The sequence below is a fragment of the Choloepus didactylus genome, chromosome 10, assembly GCF_015220235.1.
Source record: "Choloepus didactylus isolate mChoDid1 chromosome 10, mChoDid1.pri, whole genome shotgun sequence".
NCBI lineage: Eukaryota > Metazoa > Chordata > Mammalia > Pilosa > Megalonychidae > Choloepus > Choloepus didactylus.
The window spans coordinates 130,325,082-130,344,666 of record NC_051316.1 but is presented as its reverse complement, the minus strand read 5'-3'; the positions used below and the strand labels follow the sequence as shown (position 1 = coordinate 130,344,666).

Below are 19,585 nucleotides of genomic sequence, written 5' to 3'. Positions count from 1 at the left end.
GCGACTTGCTTGTTAGCAGCAGGGTGACGGGCGGTGTGGCCGCCTGGAGGAGTCTAGCCGACAGCACCCCAGCGGCGCTGCCTCCTTTAAAAGCAACTTCGATTACAGGCCACCCTGTTAAATGGGCAAGACAGAGGCTTCCCAAAGAACTCTTAAAAATCTGAACTAAGATCTTACTAATGGCGATTCTAAAACAAACAGCTGGAGCTTTAGGATCTTAATCCTACCTAGGCTACAAAGGACCGTTAATTTTAGAAAAAGCATGGTAAGAATGATTTACTTCCACGATGACTATGCCACATGCAGAAAACCTCAAATGCTTTTTAACCAAGACAAGGAACAAGAGCGAGAGACACACAGAAACGAGAGAAAAAGCACGTCCAAGGGGCAGGGGCTTTTCCGGTTTGCCAGCACTGTGCAGGTGACGCCTGGAGCTGGCCAGGGTGGCCGGAGGTGAGGTTGCGAGGGGAGACCAGGATGCCTGGGCACAGGCCCAGGCGGAGCTGCGGGCCCAGGCCTGCCAAAGGCAAGTGGAGGAGCCCCGGCCGGCCCCCGCCCTGCTGGACGTGACAGCTCCCGACCAAGACGATCACCGGCCGCTGGGGTTCAGCCTGGAGCTAAGAGCCCTTGTTGGCTGGAGGGACAGACAACGTGGAAAACCTGACTGCCGCGCCAGCCTTCCCTCCTGATCCGCCCACGGCTGCAGGGGACCGACCGTCCAGCCCTCGGGTGAGTGGCCTCCCGCTGCCGGACACACCAGCACCCCACACCCCCCAGCTGGGCCCCGGCCCCTCCTCCTCTCTGGAGCTTCTACAGGGCGGCTGGTGCTCCCCCCCTGACAGACCGCTCCAGAGCCCCTGGGTTGGGCTCCCTGGACCCTGAGGGACTTGCGAGCCACTGCCCTTCCCCCCAACACTGACCACTCCCCTGACTTCTGACACTGCAGGGCCCCAGGGCTCCATCCCCGTCTCTCCCCCTCCCCCCATCAGTGCCCTCATCAGCCCCGTGGCTCCAGAGGCAACTCGGGCAGTGGGGGTCCTACCCTGCGGCAGCCTGCCGGGCCCCTTCCACCCACTCCCCACCCTTCTCCCTTCACCCCTCGCTCAGGGGTCACCTGTGATTAAAGGCCACCACCCCCTCAGCACAGCTGCCACGCACCTTCCAGTCCTCCCCCTGCCTTGCCTGGTGGGCTCCTTGCCCCACGGGCCTGCTCCTCGTGGGGTCCCTGGGGCTCCAAGCCTCACCCCACTCTGCCCCACCCCCACAGTTTCCAAAAGCTCCTCCGGCTGCAGCTCCCCAAACCCCACACCCTGCCTGTCTCACAAGTTCTTTTAACTTGGCTGATCTAAGTGGAGGCATGTATGGCTGGAGAAAAAGTGTATTGTCTAATGTACATTGGCTGACATCTCTAAGTGCTGCTCTGTGCTTGGCCCCCCAGAACCCCCAGCCCTGCTCTGTGCTCAGCCCCCCCAGAACCCCCAGCCCTGCTCTGTGCTCAGCCCCCACAGAACCCCCAGCCATGCTCTGTGTTCAGCACCCCTTGGCCCCACCAGCCCTGTTCTGTGCTCAGCCCCCGGCCCCCCACGCACCTTGGCCAGGATGGTGAGGAAGTCCTTGAGGGTCTTCAGCTCGGCACCCACCAAGGACCTGTGTGCAGCCAGCTCCACGCGCAGCAGGTGGTGCAGCCCCGACTCCAGGTCCGCCATGTACAGCCGGGACCTGAGAGAGCCTCGCCTCGCCACAGCCTCCTTTCCCGCCCCTCAGCCCCACGCGGACCCCAGCTCCCAGGGGCAGCAAGCCAGTGGCTCTTGCCTGGCAGGGGGTCAGGGCCACCTGGAGCAGCCGTCCTGGCCATGCCGCCCTCACCGCAGTCACCGCCCAGGGCTTGTTCCCAAAGGAATACTTGCCTGTCAAATTCTCTCCAGGCCACGGGGTCAGAATCCTCCTCCCTGCGTGGCTGCTCAGGCAGGGAAGGGGCCCTTTTCCTTACACCCGGCAAGGACCTCAGGAAGGAGGAGAAAAACGAGCGGAGCGGCTTGGCCCTGGGCAGGGAGAGCGAGGGTGTGGGCTGCAGCGGCGGCTTCCAGGACGGAGGCACCTGCAGCCTCGAGAGGCCGCTCAGCTGCCCCGTCAGCTGGTGTCCAGAGCCGAGAGAATCCCCCCCGCAGTCCCAGACGCCGTCCCTGATTCATTCTTCAAGCATTTTCTGCGGGTTCTGGGGGCTGGGGCCGGGGAGCCCGGTGCACGCGGCCTGGCCTCGGGGAGCACACCTTCCACCCAGAGGGCGTGATAAAAGGAACCCACGGACGGTCACGGGCTTACAGTCTCATACAACTACGACTGGCTTGTATTTAGTGGGGACCTCAGGATGTCCTGCAAAGCTGGTATGACCACTTGCCAAGGTCAGCTTTATTCCAACTGCCCAAGAGTCTCTGCCGACAGCCACACCTGCCGCCTTGGAGCGGGGCATCTGGGAGGACAAGGCAGGGAGGGGGTGCCGGCCCCCCGTGTGGGCCTCGGGCACTCCCCAAACTTTGAGGTAGGTACCTGCTGGGTGAGGTGCTTGCAGAGAGACCCCGAGGAACACGGCACCAGCAGCTAAGGGCTGAGGCCACGAGCCGTGGTGAGGGAGCGGGACCATCGCGGGAGCCCGGGGAGGAGGAGGCAGGAGTGGGGCCCTGAGGTTTCTGTCTCCACTTGCACAGCTTCCCTCAGCTGCTCCAAGCCTCTGCCAGCTGGCTCTCCACACTTGCCTGAGTGTCCCGGATCCCACCCAGGGGTGCACAGCCCCCAAGCCAAACCACCACTTACACATTAATCACTCCATGGGTCCCATTTGGACAGATCAGGTAGCACGAGGGAACCGAAGAAACACCAAGTTTCTCGAGAAGTGCTTTGTCCAAATTCAGCGCTCTGTTCACCACGATGTTTTCGTACGGGATCAAGTCTAGGATCACCTGGGTGCCGAGGGGACAGCGTGTCACCGTCACTGCAGCTGGCAAAGGTTTTCTCAGACACAGTGACAGGGAGTAGACCTGCTCCCCTGCATGCAACCCTCACACGGGAAATCAGAGCCCCAGAGCCCCAGGGGCCCCACGGGGGCAGGGGCAGCGCACGGTCGGCCTGACGCCACGCGGCACGCCAATGTGCTCTACTCTCAGGCAAGCCGTGTTAGGAGGAGATACGCTCCCCATGAATGCCGAGAAAGGATAAATGTATTCTGTCTGGAGACAATATCCTCTGGAAGAAACCTGTAGTTACCCCCTACCAGCTAGACCACCATCCACACTGTGGTTTTTACTGGATTTTAAGGCAGCTGAGTGGACCCGTGTCTGTGGGCAGAAAGGACCACCTCATTTAGCAGTTTTACAGACCAAAGAAAACACGTGTGGATGATTTTCACTTCCCGTTCTTAACCTGCAGTCTCACGTTTGCCCTGAAACCACGCAGCCAGCAGGGTCAGCCCAGCTAAATGCTGCCAGGTGGTGCCCTGTGTCCCTACCCAAGCGCCTGCCCTGCCCAGCCCTGCCTGGTGCTGCTCAGACTGAGGCCCGGTGAGGGGCCTCGGGACCAAGGGAGCAAGAGCAGGACAAAAGGCCAGCCCGAGCCCCGCGTGCACCTGCCAAGCAGACCCGGAGCAGAACCTGCTTCTCTTCACCTTCCTTAGAAATCAACAGACCTGCCATTGCTGAACAGCGGGCATCTGCTCAAAGGGTGAGCTGGCTGCTCCCCGCACCAAACCAATGGCCACACCCCTCCAGAGCCAAGTGCCTCTGCTAGGAGCTGGCCAGGGCTCATGGGCACTGCACACAGTGCATGAGCTTGCACCGGCGAGCAGTCCCCTCGCGTGGGCCAACAGTGCTAGCCCAGGGTGGCCAACCCAACAGCAGGGGGTCCCTGCTCCTGGTCTGTGTGCGTACGGGGACTTGAGGGTAGCATGGGGGCACTGCCTGTGAAGCAAGTGAGCGAGGCCACCAGAAACAGTGGGGAAAGGAAGGAGGCCCATGAGGGGGTCTGGAAGGGCGGTCCGCTGCCCATGGCCATAGCCTCCCTCACCCCTCAAGGACCCTGGCCAGCCACAGGGACCACCCCACACGAAGGCGGCAACAAGGCCCCATGAGGAGCAGCCAGGAGATGCGGGGAGAGCGTCTTAAAGCTCTGAGGTCAGCCACCTCCTTCGGAACCTAGTTCCAGAAGCTCCTGACGAGGAGAAAAACCACCCCCCCCACACAGAAAGAGGCTCCTGCCAGTGGCAGGAAGGAGGAGAGACAAGAAGCAAAGCGGGTGCCCAGTGCAGAGAAGCCATGGGGCGGGTGCGACTCCCCCATGCCCACAGGACGGCCGGAAGCTGGCGGTCCCCCAGGTCTGGCTCGGGCCCCGCAGAGCTCCGGGGTGGCCTACATGAGACGGAGCACAGCCAGGTTTCCTCACAGAAACGGTGCTCTAAACAATCCTGGGTGAGGCAACAATTCCAAGAGTGCCGGATACAGTGTATAAGGCCCTGGATGGCAGGGCACAAGGCACGAAAGATCTCCATCAAGGAAAGGGCTTGGTGTGCCCGGGGAGCTAGTTTTTCTTCAGGATTCTCTCTTACCTGAAACTTAAGATTAGACCTTAAGGATGACATGCTCAATTCCTACTACTGTTTTATTCTCGAAAGCACAATCATTTATACCCCAATTAGGCTGCAGCAATTATTCCTGCAGAAGAATCTAATCGTGGCCCCACACGCTGCATTACATCGTACAGTAAGAACCGGGTAAAACGCGACACAGTACCTCTCGTCCAAGATAGGAGCTATTGCTTTCAAATAAAATAGCCACATAATGGCCACCACGGTTGTCAAAGAGAGAAAGAATGTCACTGGGCCTTTTAAGAGAAAAAAGAAGCTTTTAGTGCTTTTAAGAACAAAGAGATGGCCATCAGCTACAAGTGCTCATTGCTTAATGAAAATCTGCATTTTACAAAATTAGGCTCAATCGCGTATGCTGCTTTGGGAGGAGATACTTACTGAACAGGGTCCAGGGACGGGCAGGCAGGGGGCCTGTCCCCCTCCGTGTGGTTCTGCAGGAAGTCAACCATGGCGTGCCTCACCGTCTGCAGCTCTCTGTCGGGTCCTGTTAGAAACCAAGACACTGTCGTAACCGCGTCCCCCTGCGCCGGGCACAGGCTGCTGCAGGCTCTCAGCAACCCTCCCACCCCAACGCCCACAGAGCCTCAGCCAGCCGCTGAGATGCCCCGCACGCCCGACAGGGGCGTCCCCGGCCCGTCGACAGGGCCACGGGCCCCACAAACCGCTGGAGGGAGACCCGAGGGCTGACGGGGCGGGTGTGGGCTGGCTCCTGCTGGGGGCTGCCACCGGGTGGGGTGTGGCTGCACAGAAACTCGTCAGCCGTGCACCTGGCACGTGCGCATTTCTCCCTACACACGTTACACTCCCGCTAGTTTCCTTTTCCAAAAAACGTCACTACCACATTTGCCAAGGAAAGCAAAACACAAAACAACAACTTCTCGCTGGGTCTGCTAATGCTGGAAGTTGAACAAATGCAGGCAGGGCAGTGTGGGCACACAGGCTGGCGCTGGGCGGGGGTCCTGCTCTCGGGGGACCTTTTCCATCTTAATAGGTCCACGAGGGACTCCAATTGATTAAAATGTGATGCTACGTCCTTACCTTTAAAATTTTCTCCAGGTGTGAACTCCTTTGTAAATGCTTTAAAATACTGAGAGGAAAAACACAGAACAAATAAGAAATAGCCTCGTGTGGGTGTCCGGGGATATGTTTAATGTTCAAGCAACAAAAGATCATTGTCTTGGAGAGAGTGGCAGGCAATTTCCTTCAGGAAGTTTCTGTGGACGGCTGACGAGCCACCCGTCTTGGTGTCTCTGTGGATACTGATGCTTCCTACCAGATTTATGAGCAGGGCAGCCAGGCCCATCAGAATTCCATTATTTACATTTTCTGACCGAAAAGGGCTAGAAATGAGACTGATCAGTGGGGCCAGAATCATAAAAGATGACACGTCCCTTGACTTTTGGCACTAAACGTGCCTCCCGGCGGCTGACTATGGCAACAGGAAGGATTTACAGCGAGCACAAGAAACTAGCGAGTATTTTAGGCAGATGAAAAAGAGTTTTATACTAAAATTAAAAAAAATTTTTCCATCAAAAGACACATTAAAGACAGTGAAAAGAGAAGTTACAGATGGGGTGCAAGTGTTCCCAATACTCTCAACTAGGAAAAAAAAAGACGGGATGAAGAAACTACAAGAGCTTCTGTAAACTGAAAAGGAACAGGCTGAGAGGAAAACAGGCAGGTGGCGGGGACAGGCCTCCGGGACGGGCCCACCGTGAGCTCCGCACTGCGCCCGCTGGGGGAGCGTGCAGGCGTCAGCCGCAGCAGGCCCACCGGCGTCTCCTGCCTGGCCGCGGGCGTGCGGGCGGGAGCTGCCCTGGCAGCACAGGTGCCACCGTCCCCTGCAGTGCACGGCATGTCCTGCAGCTGCTCCCCTCCCAGGTCCGCACCCAGAAGGCACGCGCCAGTGAGCCAAGGCCTGGGAGAGCCCGAGCGCCCCGCGGTGGGAGGGGCTGCAGGAGCAGGGGTTCTGTCACCCAGGACCTGTCGTTCAGTGTCACAGCTGATGACCCACAGCGACACCTGGCCTGATGGGCGGGGCCCAGCCCCCACGTCCCACAGAACACCATGGCCGTGCGCAACGTCGCAGAATGTGCCCGGCCGCAGTCGACTCGGGGGCAGGTCAGGGGTGCTGTGTGATGATCAAAACAGCCAACAGCCTATGTGAGCAGGGGGCACCGCAGACATAGCGCCCCAGGAAGGGGGCGGGGGCTTCCCCAGGAAGTATCCCCAGCAGTGCGGCCGCTCCCAGCAGGCACTGTGCACACACGTGCACCCCGCCGGGGCACCCCGCCTGCTTCCCTCTCAGGAGACCCTCAGCAGCCCCAGGGAGGATCTCTGCCCCGTGCGTCCACACCGCAATGAGCACAGGCCTGAGGCCGGGATCCTCCCAAGGACCCAGGGGCACTGCGAGGCACTGAGCCACCCCATTTCTGGAGCCCCTGTCAGGGCCTGGCCCCTGGAGACAGAGGCCGGCCAGAGGCTGTCCCTGCCCTCCAGGGACACACAGCCTTGGGGGAGACCAACAGGCACCGGCCTGTTCCAAAACAAGGCAGGTGTCAGTGGGTCTGGAGTGTGCAATTAAAAGTAATATAAAAAGAAATAGAAAAACAACAACAAAGCAGCAAGTAGGTTACAGAATTTTACATAAATTCCTTCTCCCCTGCCTTCTGCCCCTACCCCCCCACCCCCCTGCACAAATAGGAACTGGGCACTGAGCCAGCACCACGCTGTGCACGGCTTTCACATCTGCTACACCTGTGCCTGCGTGTGGTATGCGATTGTGGTGCACGTGCGTGTGAGTGTGTGTGCATGAGCAAGTGGGGGGCTGTGTGCACATATGTGTAGTCCCACAGCAGAACTCTAACAGCAAGGTGGCCCCTTCCAAACACGCCAACATCAGGTGCTACAGGGCAGAGGCCTCAACCCGGGGCAGCAGCTGGGCCATGCAAACTTACCCTGAAGGAGGGGTAGAAGTGGACATCGTAGGCCCTGCAGACGCCGTGGTTCTTCTCATCTGCACAGTCCAGGGCTGCCACGCGGATTGCAGCTGCCCAGTCTGCAAAGCATGGGCTCACTTCAGCTGGCAGCGCCGGGCACCAGCACCCCTGGCCACCAGGACCCATGGCCACCGGCATCACACGCCCTCCCCAGGCACACAGCAAAATGGGTGCGCGGCTGCCATGAGAAATCAGCCCATGATGCGCCCTTCACACTGACGATGACGACCTTTCAGGGACCAAACTGTTTCCGGGTCAAGCTGGAAGGAGGAACAAAGCCTCAAGCAGAGAATGGCCGCCCGTGCGCCGCCGAGGATAAAGCAGACCGGTCTTTGCTGAGCTTCACCTCGCTCAGCAGCTCACCAAGGGCCCGGCTGATGGCGGGGCTGATGCACCTGCCCCCACAGAGCCGGGGGCAGCCCGAGGCCCGATGGAGGCAGCCAGCCCGCGGGGGCAGGGTACCCGCCGTGGTGGGGGCGGTTTTCCTCAGCATCCTCCCACGCACCCGCTCCAAGGGGAGGACACACATGGCGCGCAGTGCCCGGCCCGGCCTGTCCAGCCCGGGACTCTGCTCTGCAAGCACATGGCGCAGTTTCCAGGGAAACCATCCCAGAGCCTCCCCACCAACCCTGGGAAACGCTGCTGGGCTTGGGAAAGGAAAAGGAGCAAGGTTTTAAATATCTGTTTTTATCTTTATTTTTAAAGTTCTTAATATGGAAAATCTCAAACATACAGATGAAAGAGAGTGGCAACAAGCTCCCACATGTCCTTCCTGTCAGCTTCAGGAATTATCAGCTTGGAGCTGGGGCTGTGACATCCATGCCCTGCTCACTCCCAGAATTATCTGGAAGCTGGTTTCGGGCGGAGTGTCACTTCACCCCCAGTCTATCAGCCTGCAGTGCTGAGAGAGAAGGACCCTTTCCTCCCCCAGCATGAACACACTACCACTATCGTGCCGCACCACCAGGCCTGCGTGCGCACGCACACACACACACCCAGTAACATCATCAGGTATCTGCGAGCCCCAGTTCACATTCCTCCGGTGTCTTGCTTTTGTTTTGGTAGCTGTTTGGGCTCGGGACCCCCACACGGCTGCCCCCGGCACCGGGGGGGGGGGGGGGCTGCATCTCTGAACCCCTGACCTGCTGCCTGCCCTGTGCCTTCCTTCTCTGAGGTTTACCTGCTGAACAGCTTGGGTCCTTCATCCCGTGCTTCCCACTGTCTGGCTTTTACTGACCACCCCCCGGCCCCTGCGCTTTCTGGAAACTGGTGCTAGGATCTAGAGCTGCATCCTATGTTCTTGGCGAGAGCGCTGGAGGCGGTGGCACAGTCCATGGGGGCGAGCACACCTGGCTGCCTCCTCCCTGTGACACCACACACGGTCTCCCCTCGAAGCAGCAACTCCTTGCCGAGGGTCTCATGTCCCCTTCCTACTTTGTGTGTGAGCTGGGGCACTGCTGCAGGAAGAAACCCCCCTCTGCATGACCCACTGGCAGGGTCCACAGGGGACAGGACAAATGCTTGCCACATCCCTTTATTTACAGGTTCAAAATGATGGTTTCCCATGAGGGTTCAAAGATCTGCTTCCTTTCCCCGGGGTGTTCAAGTCACCGCCAGCACAAGGCCTCTCCGGGCACGGGAGCAGGGGCTGCGCTAGGGGGCAAGACACGGGCTCTTGTTGGGTGGCCTCGGCAGGGACCCCAAGGCCACTCCTCCTGCCGCGGCCTTCCCGCTGCAGAGCTCAGTGACTGCTCAGCGGAACTGATGATGCCCGCTGCCCCGCGTTCTGGTGAGTTACCACTTGTCGAAACCTGCAATTTGGCTAAAAAATCATGAGTTTTCTCTGAGTACTAGCTATGATCTAAAACTTCAGAGACTGAATTTTTAAAATACGCCTAGAATAAGACAAAGAAAATACTATTATAGTAGCAATTCCACAACTGCTATTTTTCCACCTGAGGCCATCTTTGCTTAAAATAATTGTCTTTTCCTCTGTAATTATAAAGATAGAAATATTAATTAATAAATATTAATATTAATAAACACGTGAAAAAGGACAGAGACATCTGTCACAATCAATGACTGATGACTTGCCCAAGTGAAACCAATTGACGTCCTAAGGCCATTTTAGAAGGATAATTAAAGAAAACTCATGGCAACTCTCCCGACTCAGGCGCCACATCTTTCCAGAGTCTCAAGTTGCATATAAAGAAGGAACAGTTAATACTCTCAGCTGGGGACGGAGCAGATGGCGACAGGACGCGGGGCCCAACGAGATTTCCAGCAGGGTCATGTGGGGGCAGCACGGCCACCACCCCCTGCCCCCCTCACCACAGTACCCCCTGTCCACCCTCCCCAGGGTGCCTCCTGTCTGCTCTCCCCAGCCTGACCACCCAGCCCATCTCACGGGGTGCCCTCTGCCCGCCCTCCCCAGCCACCTCACCAGCTGCATCCTGTGACCCATTTCGTGGCCTCAGCCCCGGCTCTCAATTCCCCCGGGCCCCACCCTGCTTATGGGAAACTTCACGACACGCTCTCACCCCTCACCTACCATCAGCGTCCCCCTGCCCAGAAAGGGTCCATGAGAAGACGGGAAACTGCCCCTGGAGCTAAGGCCGAACACAACCCAACCACAGCTGTGGGCAACAATCTAGTCCAAACAAAATGGTGGAAAGAAAACACCCCGAAGCCCGCCATGACTCGGCCCTCTACGCCCCATGCTGCCCTTTGCCAGGACGTGGCCCTCTCAGATGTGGGCACAGGCGGCTGTGTGCGCTGTGGTCCCCTCTGTGCTTCGTGGGGTGACCAGGGGCTCCCGGCGCAGCACAGCCACCATGAGTGAGACGGGCACGGTGGCTCCAGTGCGGCTGCTGAGGACATACAGGCCGGGGCAGCTTCCAGGCAGCAAGTGCAGAGCTCGGGGGCTGGAGGCTCTGGCGCTCCCCCCTCGCCCTCCCACCCGCTGCAGAGAGCTGCCGAAAAAGACCCTCATCTCTCAGTCCCGGGGACGCTCCAGGGGCTCTGGGTGCAGGCGCCTGAGCGGCTCCCAGCTCAGCACGGCTTTCTGTGCCTTCTTCCCAGTTAGATGCAAACTGCTGGAGGCACAGATACCTGCTAGTAGTTCTGGAAACCCCACCTGTGTTTTCCACTGTGAGAAAGTAAATATTCAGGTCAAGACCGAAGCATCTAATTCTGTAAATCCTCTCTTCAGGGGCTGTGCGGCCCCAGGGACCCCAGGTCCAGGCAGTGCCACTGGTGACACCTGCCGACTCAGCCGCCTTGGGCTCTCCCGACTCCCACCCCAGGGCCCTTGCACCTGCCTCTCCTTCCTCCACCTGCACTTGGCTGCCTTCTCACCAAGGTCACTGCAGACCACAGCTCGTTACAGGCAGGCTGCCCTTGACCCCATTCCTGGGCAGAGCCACAGTAGCAAGAGAAGCTACTGGCCAGTCTAGCTTCCAAGAGGCAATACATCTCACACGCTTCACAGATCACAAAGCTTTCCACACCGTCACCTCGCGGGGTCCCCCTGCCTGGGAACCTGGGAACAAGGCTACACAGAGGGGGGTCAGCACTTGTGAGGAAGGGCCTGGGCCCGAAGCCCCCGAGACCCCACCACTGCCTCGGGATCAGGACGGGCAGCAGTGCCAAATAGCAGGGGGCGATGAGGCTACTGCCAGAATATTCTCCTCCCGACAGACACACCCTTCACAAGGGATGCCGCAGCCCAAGCACGTGCTCCTCCAAGCCCCCACAACCACGGAGGAAAGAAATCACCGGTTTTTAAAAAAACCTTCCTTCTGCTTGACAGATTACCTTTGTAAACGTATCGAAAATCAAGTCTTTGGAAAAATAAACGACCCTGCCATCACCAGCCCAGAGGGCTCCCTCAGGGGTGGGCCCCCCACCCAGCCGGTTAGCAACTGCACCCCGCGCTCAGAGGGCTCCACGGCCATCGGGGGCTGAGGCTGGCTCAGCAGGACGCGGCGCTTCTGGCCTCGCATCACCCTGAGCCGCCGGCTGGCGAGCCTGCCCACGCTCTGATCCCCGCCATGCCAGGGATTGGGCCTCTCATCCAAGCGTGAACCCCACTGGGCTCCTCCCCGAGGAGCTCCCAGGGCGCAGCCAAGACCAGCACCCCAGGTTCTGGGCCCCACCCAGCCAAGCACCCTGTCATTTGCTAACACGTTCACCTCATCAACCACACCCTGACCTCAGGGGCCTCAGGGAGTTGGACGACAGAGGGTGTCCCAACTCACCAGGGGCCAGGACAGAGGGTGAAGACTGAGCGTGACCATCGCCTGACACCCCCCGAGGCTCTGCCTGTGTCAGGAGGCCAGGGAGGGGCTGCCCCCAAGTGCTTCGGCAACTGCTGCTTTAAAAATGAAAATGACACGGAAAAGAAACTCTTGATTTGCCCCAAATTTATATAACCACTTCCTTGTTTCCATGACAATGGTGAGAGCAGCCACAGGTGCAGGGGGACCGAGAAAGCAGGCAGCACTGGCGCACCTGCTCTTGAAATGGGTTGCCGGAGTGTTCTCAAAGCGGACACGGACAAACCTTTACTCTGACATTGCCAATAAAGAAAATAGTCAGTAAATCTACTAGTTGGAGGAGTTATGCTTTGAGTCCATCCCAAGCCAGTATCAAGTATACTCTTCAAAAAACTAAAGGTGTGACTCCTACAGATACAGGTGAACAGGTGTCCAAGGCATCTTTCTCTGATGCCAGAGGAAGCCAGTCAGAGTGGGCTGAGGGGAGGGTGGGGGCAGAGCCACAGCCCCCAGAACAGGTGAGAGGCAGTCCTGGTCAGAGCCTGCAGTCCATGGGCTCGCCCTGCTGGACAGACCCTAGGCGTGTCTCTCAGGGTGACGTCCCCACATCAGGTCACCTGGCAGGTCAGAGCCTTCAAAAGGACACAGGAGGGTCACACAAGGGGGTGCCCGGAAGGAAACAAACGTCCTGGAGAGACTGTGCAACAAGGTGGATATGACCATGAAAGACCTTCTATCCTAGCCCCAAGCTTAAATAATCCTTTCTGAGCAGCACACAGAAGCAAAGCAGGCAGCGTGAGAACAGGAGGCCCTGGGGTGGGGCGTGGGCCACACCCCGGACGTGCCCCTGCAGCCCTCTGCTCTCTCACGCGCCAGGTTTCAGCAAACCACCTGTCTGTACAGGGCAACAATGCAACTCCACTGGCGGGCAGCCTCTCCCCGTTCACTGGGGGGACTTCTTAAACTGAAGGTCGACCCTAAAACAGGGGTGCTCACTCCAGGAAGACACGTATCCCTACCCCCGCCTCGCTTTCCTCCCTGTCGGCGCCGCGCCAGCGCTCCCACCCACATGGTGGTGGCCGATGAGCCCCAACTATCCCTCCTTAGCTTCCGGCCCTCAGTGCCTCAGGGAATTTTTTACAGGGAAACCGGATCATATCACTCCCTGCTTAAAACCACCCTTGGGCCCTCTGCTGCTCAAGAAGGAGCCACACCCCCCCACGGGGGCACCTGGTGGTCTCCCCGACCCTGCACCCGACAGCAGCTGCTCGCCGTCCCTCCTCAGGGCCTGCCGTGCTCGGCGACCCTGCTCATCCCGAGGCTCCGGCACACCTCCCGCAGGGCCTTCCCTGGCCCCCAGGGCTGACCCGCCCTCTTCCACATCGCCTGCTGGGCTTGCCAGGACTGCGGTCTGCAGGCGCCTCTCCATTTCGTGGGGCTTTGGGCTTAGCGCCGTTCTCCCCTCTGAGGGGGGCTCCGCCACACCAGGGCCTCCTGTGCTCAAGACATTGGAATGTGGGAAGACACGAACGTAGACCGGACTTCAAACGCTCCCTTCACCTGCGAACCTCTGGAGAGCACAGGCAGGGGCAGCTCCACCGGCTTCAGGCGCAGCGGCCCTGGGGGTGTCCTGGGAAGCAGCAGCTACACCGTCGTCCTAGCCCAACAGCACTGGCCAGCAGGCGGTGGGTGACACAGTCCCTCGAGGCCTCCGGCTGCCTCTGAAATCCGCCCGCCCGTTCCAGGGGAAGGCTGGGGCAGATGACGGGAATGTCGGTTGCGCCGGCTGCCAGCAGCCGAGCGGGCGACTGCGAGTACCCGGCAGATGGACGGGTATTCAGAACAACACAAAAGGTCCAACAGCCTATTTTGTGAACCGAATGCAAGAACTTGTAAAGGTTCAGCTCCAGGGTCCGTGCCTCATTCAACTTGCACCCCCCACCCCGCCTGCCAAGAGGTGACCTCGGGGGAGAAACCCCGGACCCGCACCCTGGGCCGCTTCCTGGGCATGCGCCTCACCTCCTCCCCAGGCTGGGCTGATTTTAGAGCTCCAGGCTTCAGGAATAATCGTGGAACACTTACACATTCCCATCGACAATGGCTACGTGTCATTTTGAACTCAGCTGCTGAGCACCTAGGTTATTTCACCACACAGGAGGAATCTCTTAGCTTTAGTGTTTTAATGATAAAGTCTTGTGAGAGACCCACGGCCAAGCATCAGCAGGTTCTAGAACATGGTCCAAGTGAGCTGGACGGTGGTTTGAGAGCCAGAGCACCTGGACGGCCATGGGAGACACCCCTCCCTGAGGGCAGGCTCTGCCCGGCCGAGCAAAGGCTCCCGGTCAAGCCACAGTTTGGGGCTGACAGGCTGGGTGGAAGCTGCCCAGAGTTGGCCGAGAACATCCGGCTCTACCCTAGTCTCCCATCAGAGCCAGGTGCCCTTGAACTGACCCCACGGGAAATCCTCCGCGTTCAAGGCGCCTGGGGCGTGGGCAACGCCACTGACGCTGACCACATCCTGTGAGCAAACGCTGAAGCCTGTGGGAGAGGAGGGAGCCGCCTGCTGTCTGCCGGGTCATATCACACGTCCAGTGTCCACCCGACCCCCTCCCCGCTGCCGTCTGCACCCCCCTCACCTTCGAGCCCCCGAGGAGCCCCTCTCTTCCTTGTTCCGGTCAGGAGTGTGACTGACCTGCAAGAGGCCCACCACCTAGTCACGTGGCCAAGGAAACAGGCCAAGCAGGAGGGAAAAGCTCTGTGGTCAGGCAGGCAGACTGGCGGTCCCCGCCACAGCGGCCCCCGGAGACCCAGGGAGCAGAGCCGGGCGGGCGCAGGGCCCGACACCCACGGTGGTGTGCCTGCGGTGACCCGGTCCCCCTCAGCCTGCCAGGCGAGAGCACCCTGCCCCTGGCTGCAGGACCCCACTACGAGAGGTGCTAGGGGGCCCGGGGGACAGGGCCTGGGGTGGGCAGCGACGCCCTGCTCCCGCTGGCGCTCCGCTTTCCCGAGATGGAAGGAGAGGGGGTGGGAGGAGGTACCAGGGACACCTCTGGGGCGCACTCCTCTGGTTCACTCAAGCGTCCACCCACTTTGTCGCCTCCCCAGGGCTGTCTCTGCGGGAGGGGAGGCTGAGGCACCTGCCCTCTGCCACCTGCTGTGCGGGCGCGCCAACTTCCATCAAAAACCCAGCTAACTGCTGCCGCTCCAGGGCAAATGGTTTTCAAAAACACGCAGGTTTTTGTTTTGCAAAGTTCTTAGAAGGACAGGCCTGAGCCCTGTCTACATAAACACTAAAGTAACATTTGGCTGCCCCAAACAGTAGGCCTTTTGTTTGTTAAGCCACCTTCTTAGGAGGAAAAACATTTAACTTAAAAAACCGGAACAAGTCAGTGACAAGCTAAAGAAAATTTGATCCAAACCTTTTGGGAGAACTGAGGTCCCCGAAGCTGTGAGTGAAGAGGCCATGCAGGGAGGGGGCCACCCTCTGCCACCACCCCCCCTTTCCAGACAAACCCTGTTTGAGCACATGGAACAGCAGAGCCCGAAGGCAACAGCAGGGCGGCTGGAGCGCTCATCAGGCCAGCTCCAGCTCCGTGCTGCTCGCACCCCAAGGCCATCTTGGCCAGGAGACAGAGCCCAGGGGACAGCTTTTGGAGAGAACAGCAATGGGCACCGTAACCAGCCTGGCTTCCAAGGAGCCACCTGGGTGGAGAGCTGGGAGGGAGGATTGTGGGGTCCGCGGGCTGGAGAGGGGCACTGGAGGGGGCCGGTCCAAGGACTGTGGGCCCCAGGGGTCGGCGGCCGGCCCCACCCAAGGGTGACCAGCAGTGGGAGCCGTGAGGGTCCACGGGCCAGACCTGCCTGTGGGCGAGGGCACAGTGCCCCCTGCAGGAGGAGGGCTCGAAGACAGCGCGGAGTGGCTCCCACTCCAAGATGCCCGCGTGGGTGGACATCCAAGGGGGCAGTTAAGGCACAGAGTTTCCCAGGCTCCTGGGCCCTGGGCCCTTTCTTCCAGAGCTGGTGTCCCTTACAACAGTGAGCCTCCAGCCTCATGACTTGTGAAGACACTGCTGGGCTCCCAGTGTGAGCCAACAGGTCTGGGGTGAGCTTTGAGAACCCCCTCCCTAGAAGGCATCTGGGAGCAGGTCACGGTCAGCTCACAGCGGCCTTTCACATTCAGCCACCTGACTTTGGTTTCAGGGCCCTGCTCTTCCGGCTCAGCCCCAGCCCTTGGAAGGTATCCTTATTCACTTAAGTTAATCACACCTACTTAGAAATAGATTTTCTAGTTGCACTTTTAGAAGTAAACTCTTTCCAAGTTCCGGGAGCAATTTTCAAGGCTTCTTACCTGCTGGTTCAACTATGGAACAGTTTGCAATATTTGAATCTGATTTATGGTTTTTATATTTCAGATACTAAACTGAAAAAATCAAAGCCAACATGCGTAAAATAGCTGACAAGTCTTGCCAGGGCTACCTGCATTTTAATTTACATATCTGAGTTTCTGCCACTGAATAAATAATTAACAAGAACTGAGCAATTCTCTTTATTATTGACTTGTTCATTTTTTCTAAAGGCAAAGGCTAAAAAAACACCCACTAATGAGTTTTCTGTCTGGTTTCTTACTGTCTCTGGTCTCCATTACAACTCCCACAGAACAGTAGGAACTTTCAAAATCATTAGATCAACAAGAACAAACCCATTACATCCAAAAGCCCCAACCAAGTGCCCTAAAACGAGCTGAGAATACATTTTAAAGTTAACTTTGACAATTAGGTTCAAAAGCTCTATTCAGACTTAACTAAAACTTGCTTTTTAAGTTTGTTTAGATATAAGAAAAACGGAACAAGAGTTGGAAACAAGACAAAAGGAAAAAAAATAGCACAAGAAGAAAGAGCAACAATTTGTAATTCTCTTGGTTGCTGAAACATATCATTGGAGGTAAGTCCTACCCTGGCAAGAGGGCCTGCCGGCAGCACGCTTCCCCTCTCCAGGAATTAAAGGCCATTTCAAAGCGCTGCCAGCTCGCAGGGGCGCAAATGTCCCCTCCAGATACAACTCTGCCATTTAAAGCATGTAAACTCAGTGACTGTCCAACCATGGGGCGCGACATGAAAGTGCGGAGAAATTACCAGTCGTCTGGTGAGTGAGCGATCAGAAATGAGTGTGTGCGAAGGAGGGCCCTCACAGTGAAACGCTCGGAGGATGTGTTCCCTCTGTAGAGAAATTTCCAGCGTTTGTGGCTCTCTAAGCCGGGCTCCCCTTGACGGCCTGCCAAGGGGCACCCCACGGCTACCCAAGCCGGGACAGGAACGGGGGATCCCCGAAGCATGAGGCTTCTGGGCACTCACACGGAGTCACCGCGGATGGGAGTGCGCGCCTGGGGGGATCCCAGGGGGTCCCCTTCCGACGCGGGAGAGGCGGCCGGGGCCGGGAGCCGAGCAGCCGCCTTCCCCGACCCGCCGGGGCTCACCTCGCACGTCGGCGGCCAGGGCCCGCCAGGTGGGCGCGTAGCCGATGCAGTGGCCGCACCACGAGGAGTAGAACTGCACGAGCCACGCGGCCGAGCTGTTGCCGGTGGCCCCGCGCACGCTGCCGCTGTCCAGCACCCACACGGCGTCCTCGCCCGCGCGGTACAGCCGCGCCGCGCCGCACGCCCCGGGCCCCGCCGCCGCCGCCGCCAGCAGCAGGAGCAGCCACGGCGGCCGCGCGGCCCGCGGCGGGGCCGGGGGGCGGGCGCCGGGCTCGGGGAGTCGCGCCCGCTCCGGCTCCAGGGAGGCGCGCCACCGCCGCCGCCGCCGCCGCCTCGGCCGCCGCCATGTTGGAAGTGCCGCTGGCGCGGCGCGCGGGCCTGCTGACCTTTCACCCCGGCGAGCGCCGTCACGTGCGCCGCGCGCCGGGCCCCGCCCACGACAGGCCCCGCCCCGTTCATACCGGCCCCGCCCCCTGTCCAGCCAGGGCCCGCCCCCTCCGGCCAGGCCCCGCCCCTGGTCTGGGGGAGGGCGGCCACCAGGAGAGAATGGAAACCCAGCTCTCCCGGTTAAGCGTGAATTTCAGATGAACAGCGTGAATTTCAGATGAACAGCGAACCGGGTTTTAGTATAAGTATGGCCCATATCCTGAATGCACATCGAATGGGACATACTTACACATCCAAACGATTCGCTGTTTCTCCGCAGCTCGTATCCACTTGGGCGTCCTGTGTTTTATCCGGCAACCCCAGCGGGGCCGCCGAGGATCTGCCACCCTGACGTTGGCTTTTTAATATAAAAAACTTAACTGAATAAAAAGTGTAGTGAGGAGCCCACCCAGAGTCAGCTAAAGTTTAGGACGTTCCAGGCACACAGGCAGCAAGGTTAATTCTTGGGCAAACCTGGGAAGCAAGGCTTCGTCTGAATTTTTCATTTAATCGGACAGGGAACCTGGTCCTTTTAACTGCATTTATACATTTACAGCAATACAGTCATCCGCCCGTTCTCTACATTGTGGGGATCTGCGTGAGGCGTTTGAGATTCTGCTGCTAACGAAGGTTAGAAAACCCTGGACGAGATGACGCCACCCAGAGGGCCCCTGGACACACTGCTGCCTCTCCCGTCCGCCTTCCTATGGGCTCCTGCCCCCTGCCCAGCCCTGGAGATAAAGCAAGAACAAAGCCAAGCCCCTGGTGCCATTGATCTGCATTCCAGGGAGACAGGCCACGAAACAAGTCAACATCTGTGACGGGTTGGAGCTGTGTGTACCCCAGAAGATCATGTTCTTAAAGCTAAGCCATGCCCTGGGTGTGGACCTATTGCAGGCAGGACCTTTTGATGAGGTCATTTCAGTTGAGGCTGCCCCAGGTGGGTCTTACTCCTCTTACTGGAGTCCTTTATAAGAGGATAAGAAACAGAAAAAGTCAGAGAAGCTGAGAAAGAAAGCCACAGAGGAGAATCCGGAAGCTGAGCGCGACACCGAGAGAGAAGGGGGAGCCCAGCCCTGTGCCTGGCCACGTGGCAGAGGAGCCCAGGATTGCCAGCAGCTGGTCTCCAAAGTCCAGGTATTGTCTTTATGATGCTTTGATTTGGACATTTTCAGAGCCTCAGAACTATAAGCTTGTAAATTGATAAATCCCCATTGTAAAAGCCACCCATTTCGGCAACTTTGGCAAACTAAAATCGCACCTAGGGTAGAGTCAGGTGCTATAGAAAGCAGTAAGGCCGGGCAGGGGAGGGCACCATGGGCAGGGGAGGGTGCTGGTTTGCATGGGGGGTCAAAGACCTCTCTGTGAAGGGACATGGAGGGGACGAGAGAGGAGCCGAGCAGCCCAAGGACGGTATGTGCAAAGGCCCTGGGGCTTGGGAGCTAAGTCCAAAAAGCACCAAGAACAAAACGACATGGGTCCCTCCAAGCCAGAGCAGACTTGGGCTTCACCTCTGAAATTGGTGGGGGTCCTGGAAGATTTGAACGGGGACATGGCTGTGCCCTCTGGCTGCCATGTGGAAGGGGCAGGGGGAGCGCAGGAGATTAGCAAGAGGCCATCCCAAGAGATGGTGGGGGCTCGGGCAAGGTCTGTGGTGGCACTGGAGTGAAGGGGCAGACTCGGGGTACACTCTGAAGGGAGAGCTGCCAGCCTTCCGCCCAGGGTGTGAGAGCGGAGGGGGTCTCACCTGCCTGCAGAGAAGCAACAAAGTAGCTCT

At 58.7% G+C, this 19,585-nt stretch overlaps 1 protein-coding gene across 1 annotated transcript in view; it reads right to left on the bottom strand.

Moving 5' to 3' along the window:
- QSOX2 (quiescin sulfhydryl oxidase 2) overlaps nucleotides 1–19,585 on the bottom strand; it is a 35,689-nt gene that overhangs the window by 10,182 nt on the left and 5,922 nt on the right. Inside the window, exons 5-12 of the mRNA XM_037850860.1 lie at nucleotides 17,383–17,901; nucleotides 7,591–7,691; nucleotides 5,672–5,720; nucleotides 5,012–5,117; nucleotides 4,779–4,869; nucleotides 2,812–2,957; nucleotides 1,908–2,042; nucleotides 1,590–1,719 (exon numbers count right to left, since the gene is read on the bottom strand). Of these exons, the coding sequence (XP_037706788.1) occupies nucleotides 1,590–1,719; nucleotides 1,908–2,042; nucleotides 2,812–2,957; nucleotides 4,779–4,869; nucleotides 5,012–5,117; nucleotides 5,672–5,720; nucleotides 7,591–7,691; nucleotides 17,383–17,901 (1,277 nt within the window). The remainder of the gene's footprint in view (nucleotides 1–1,589; nucleotides 1,720–1,907; nucleotides 2,043–2,811; nucleotides 2,958–4,778; nucleotides 4,870–5,011; nucleotides 5,118–5,671; nucleotides 5,721–7,590; nucleotides 7,692–17,382; nucleotides 17,902–19,585) is intronic.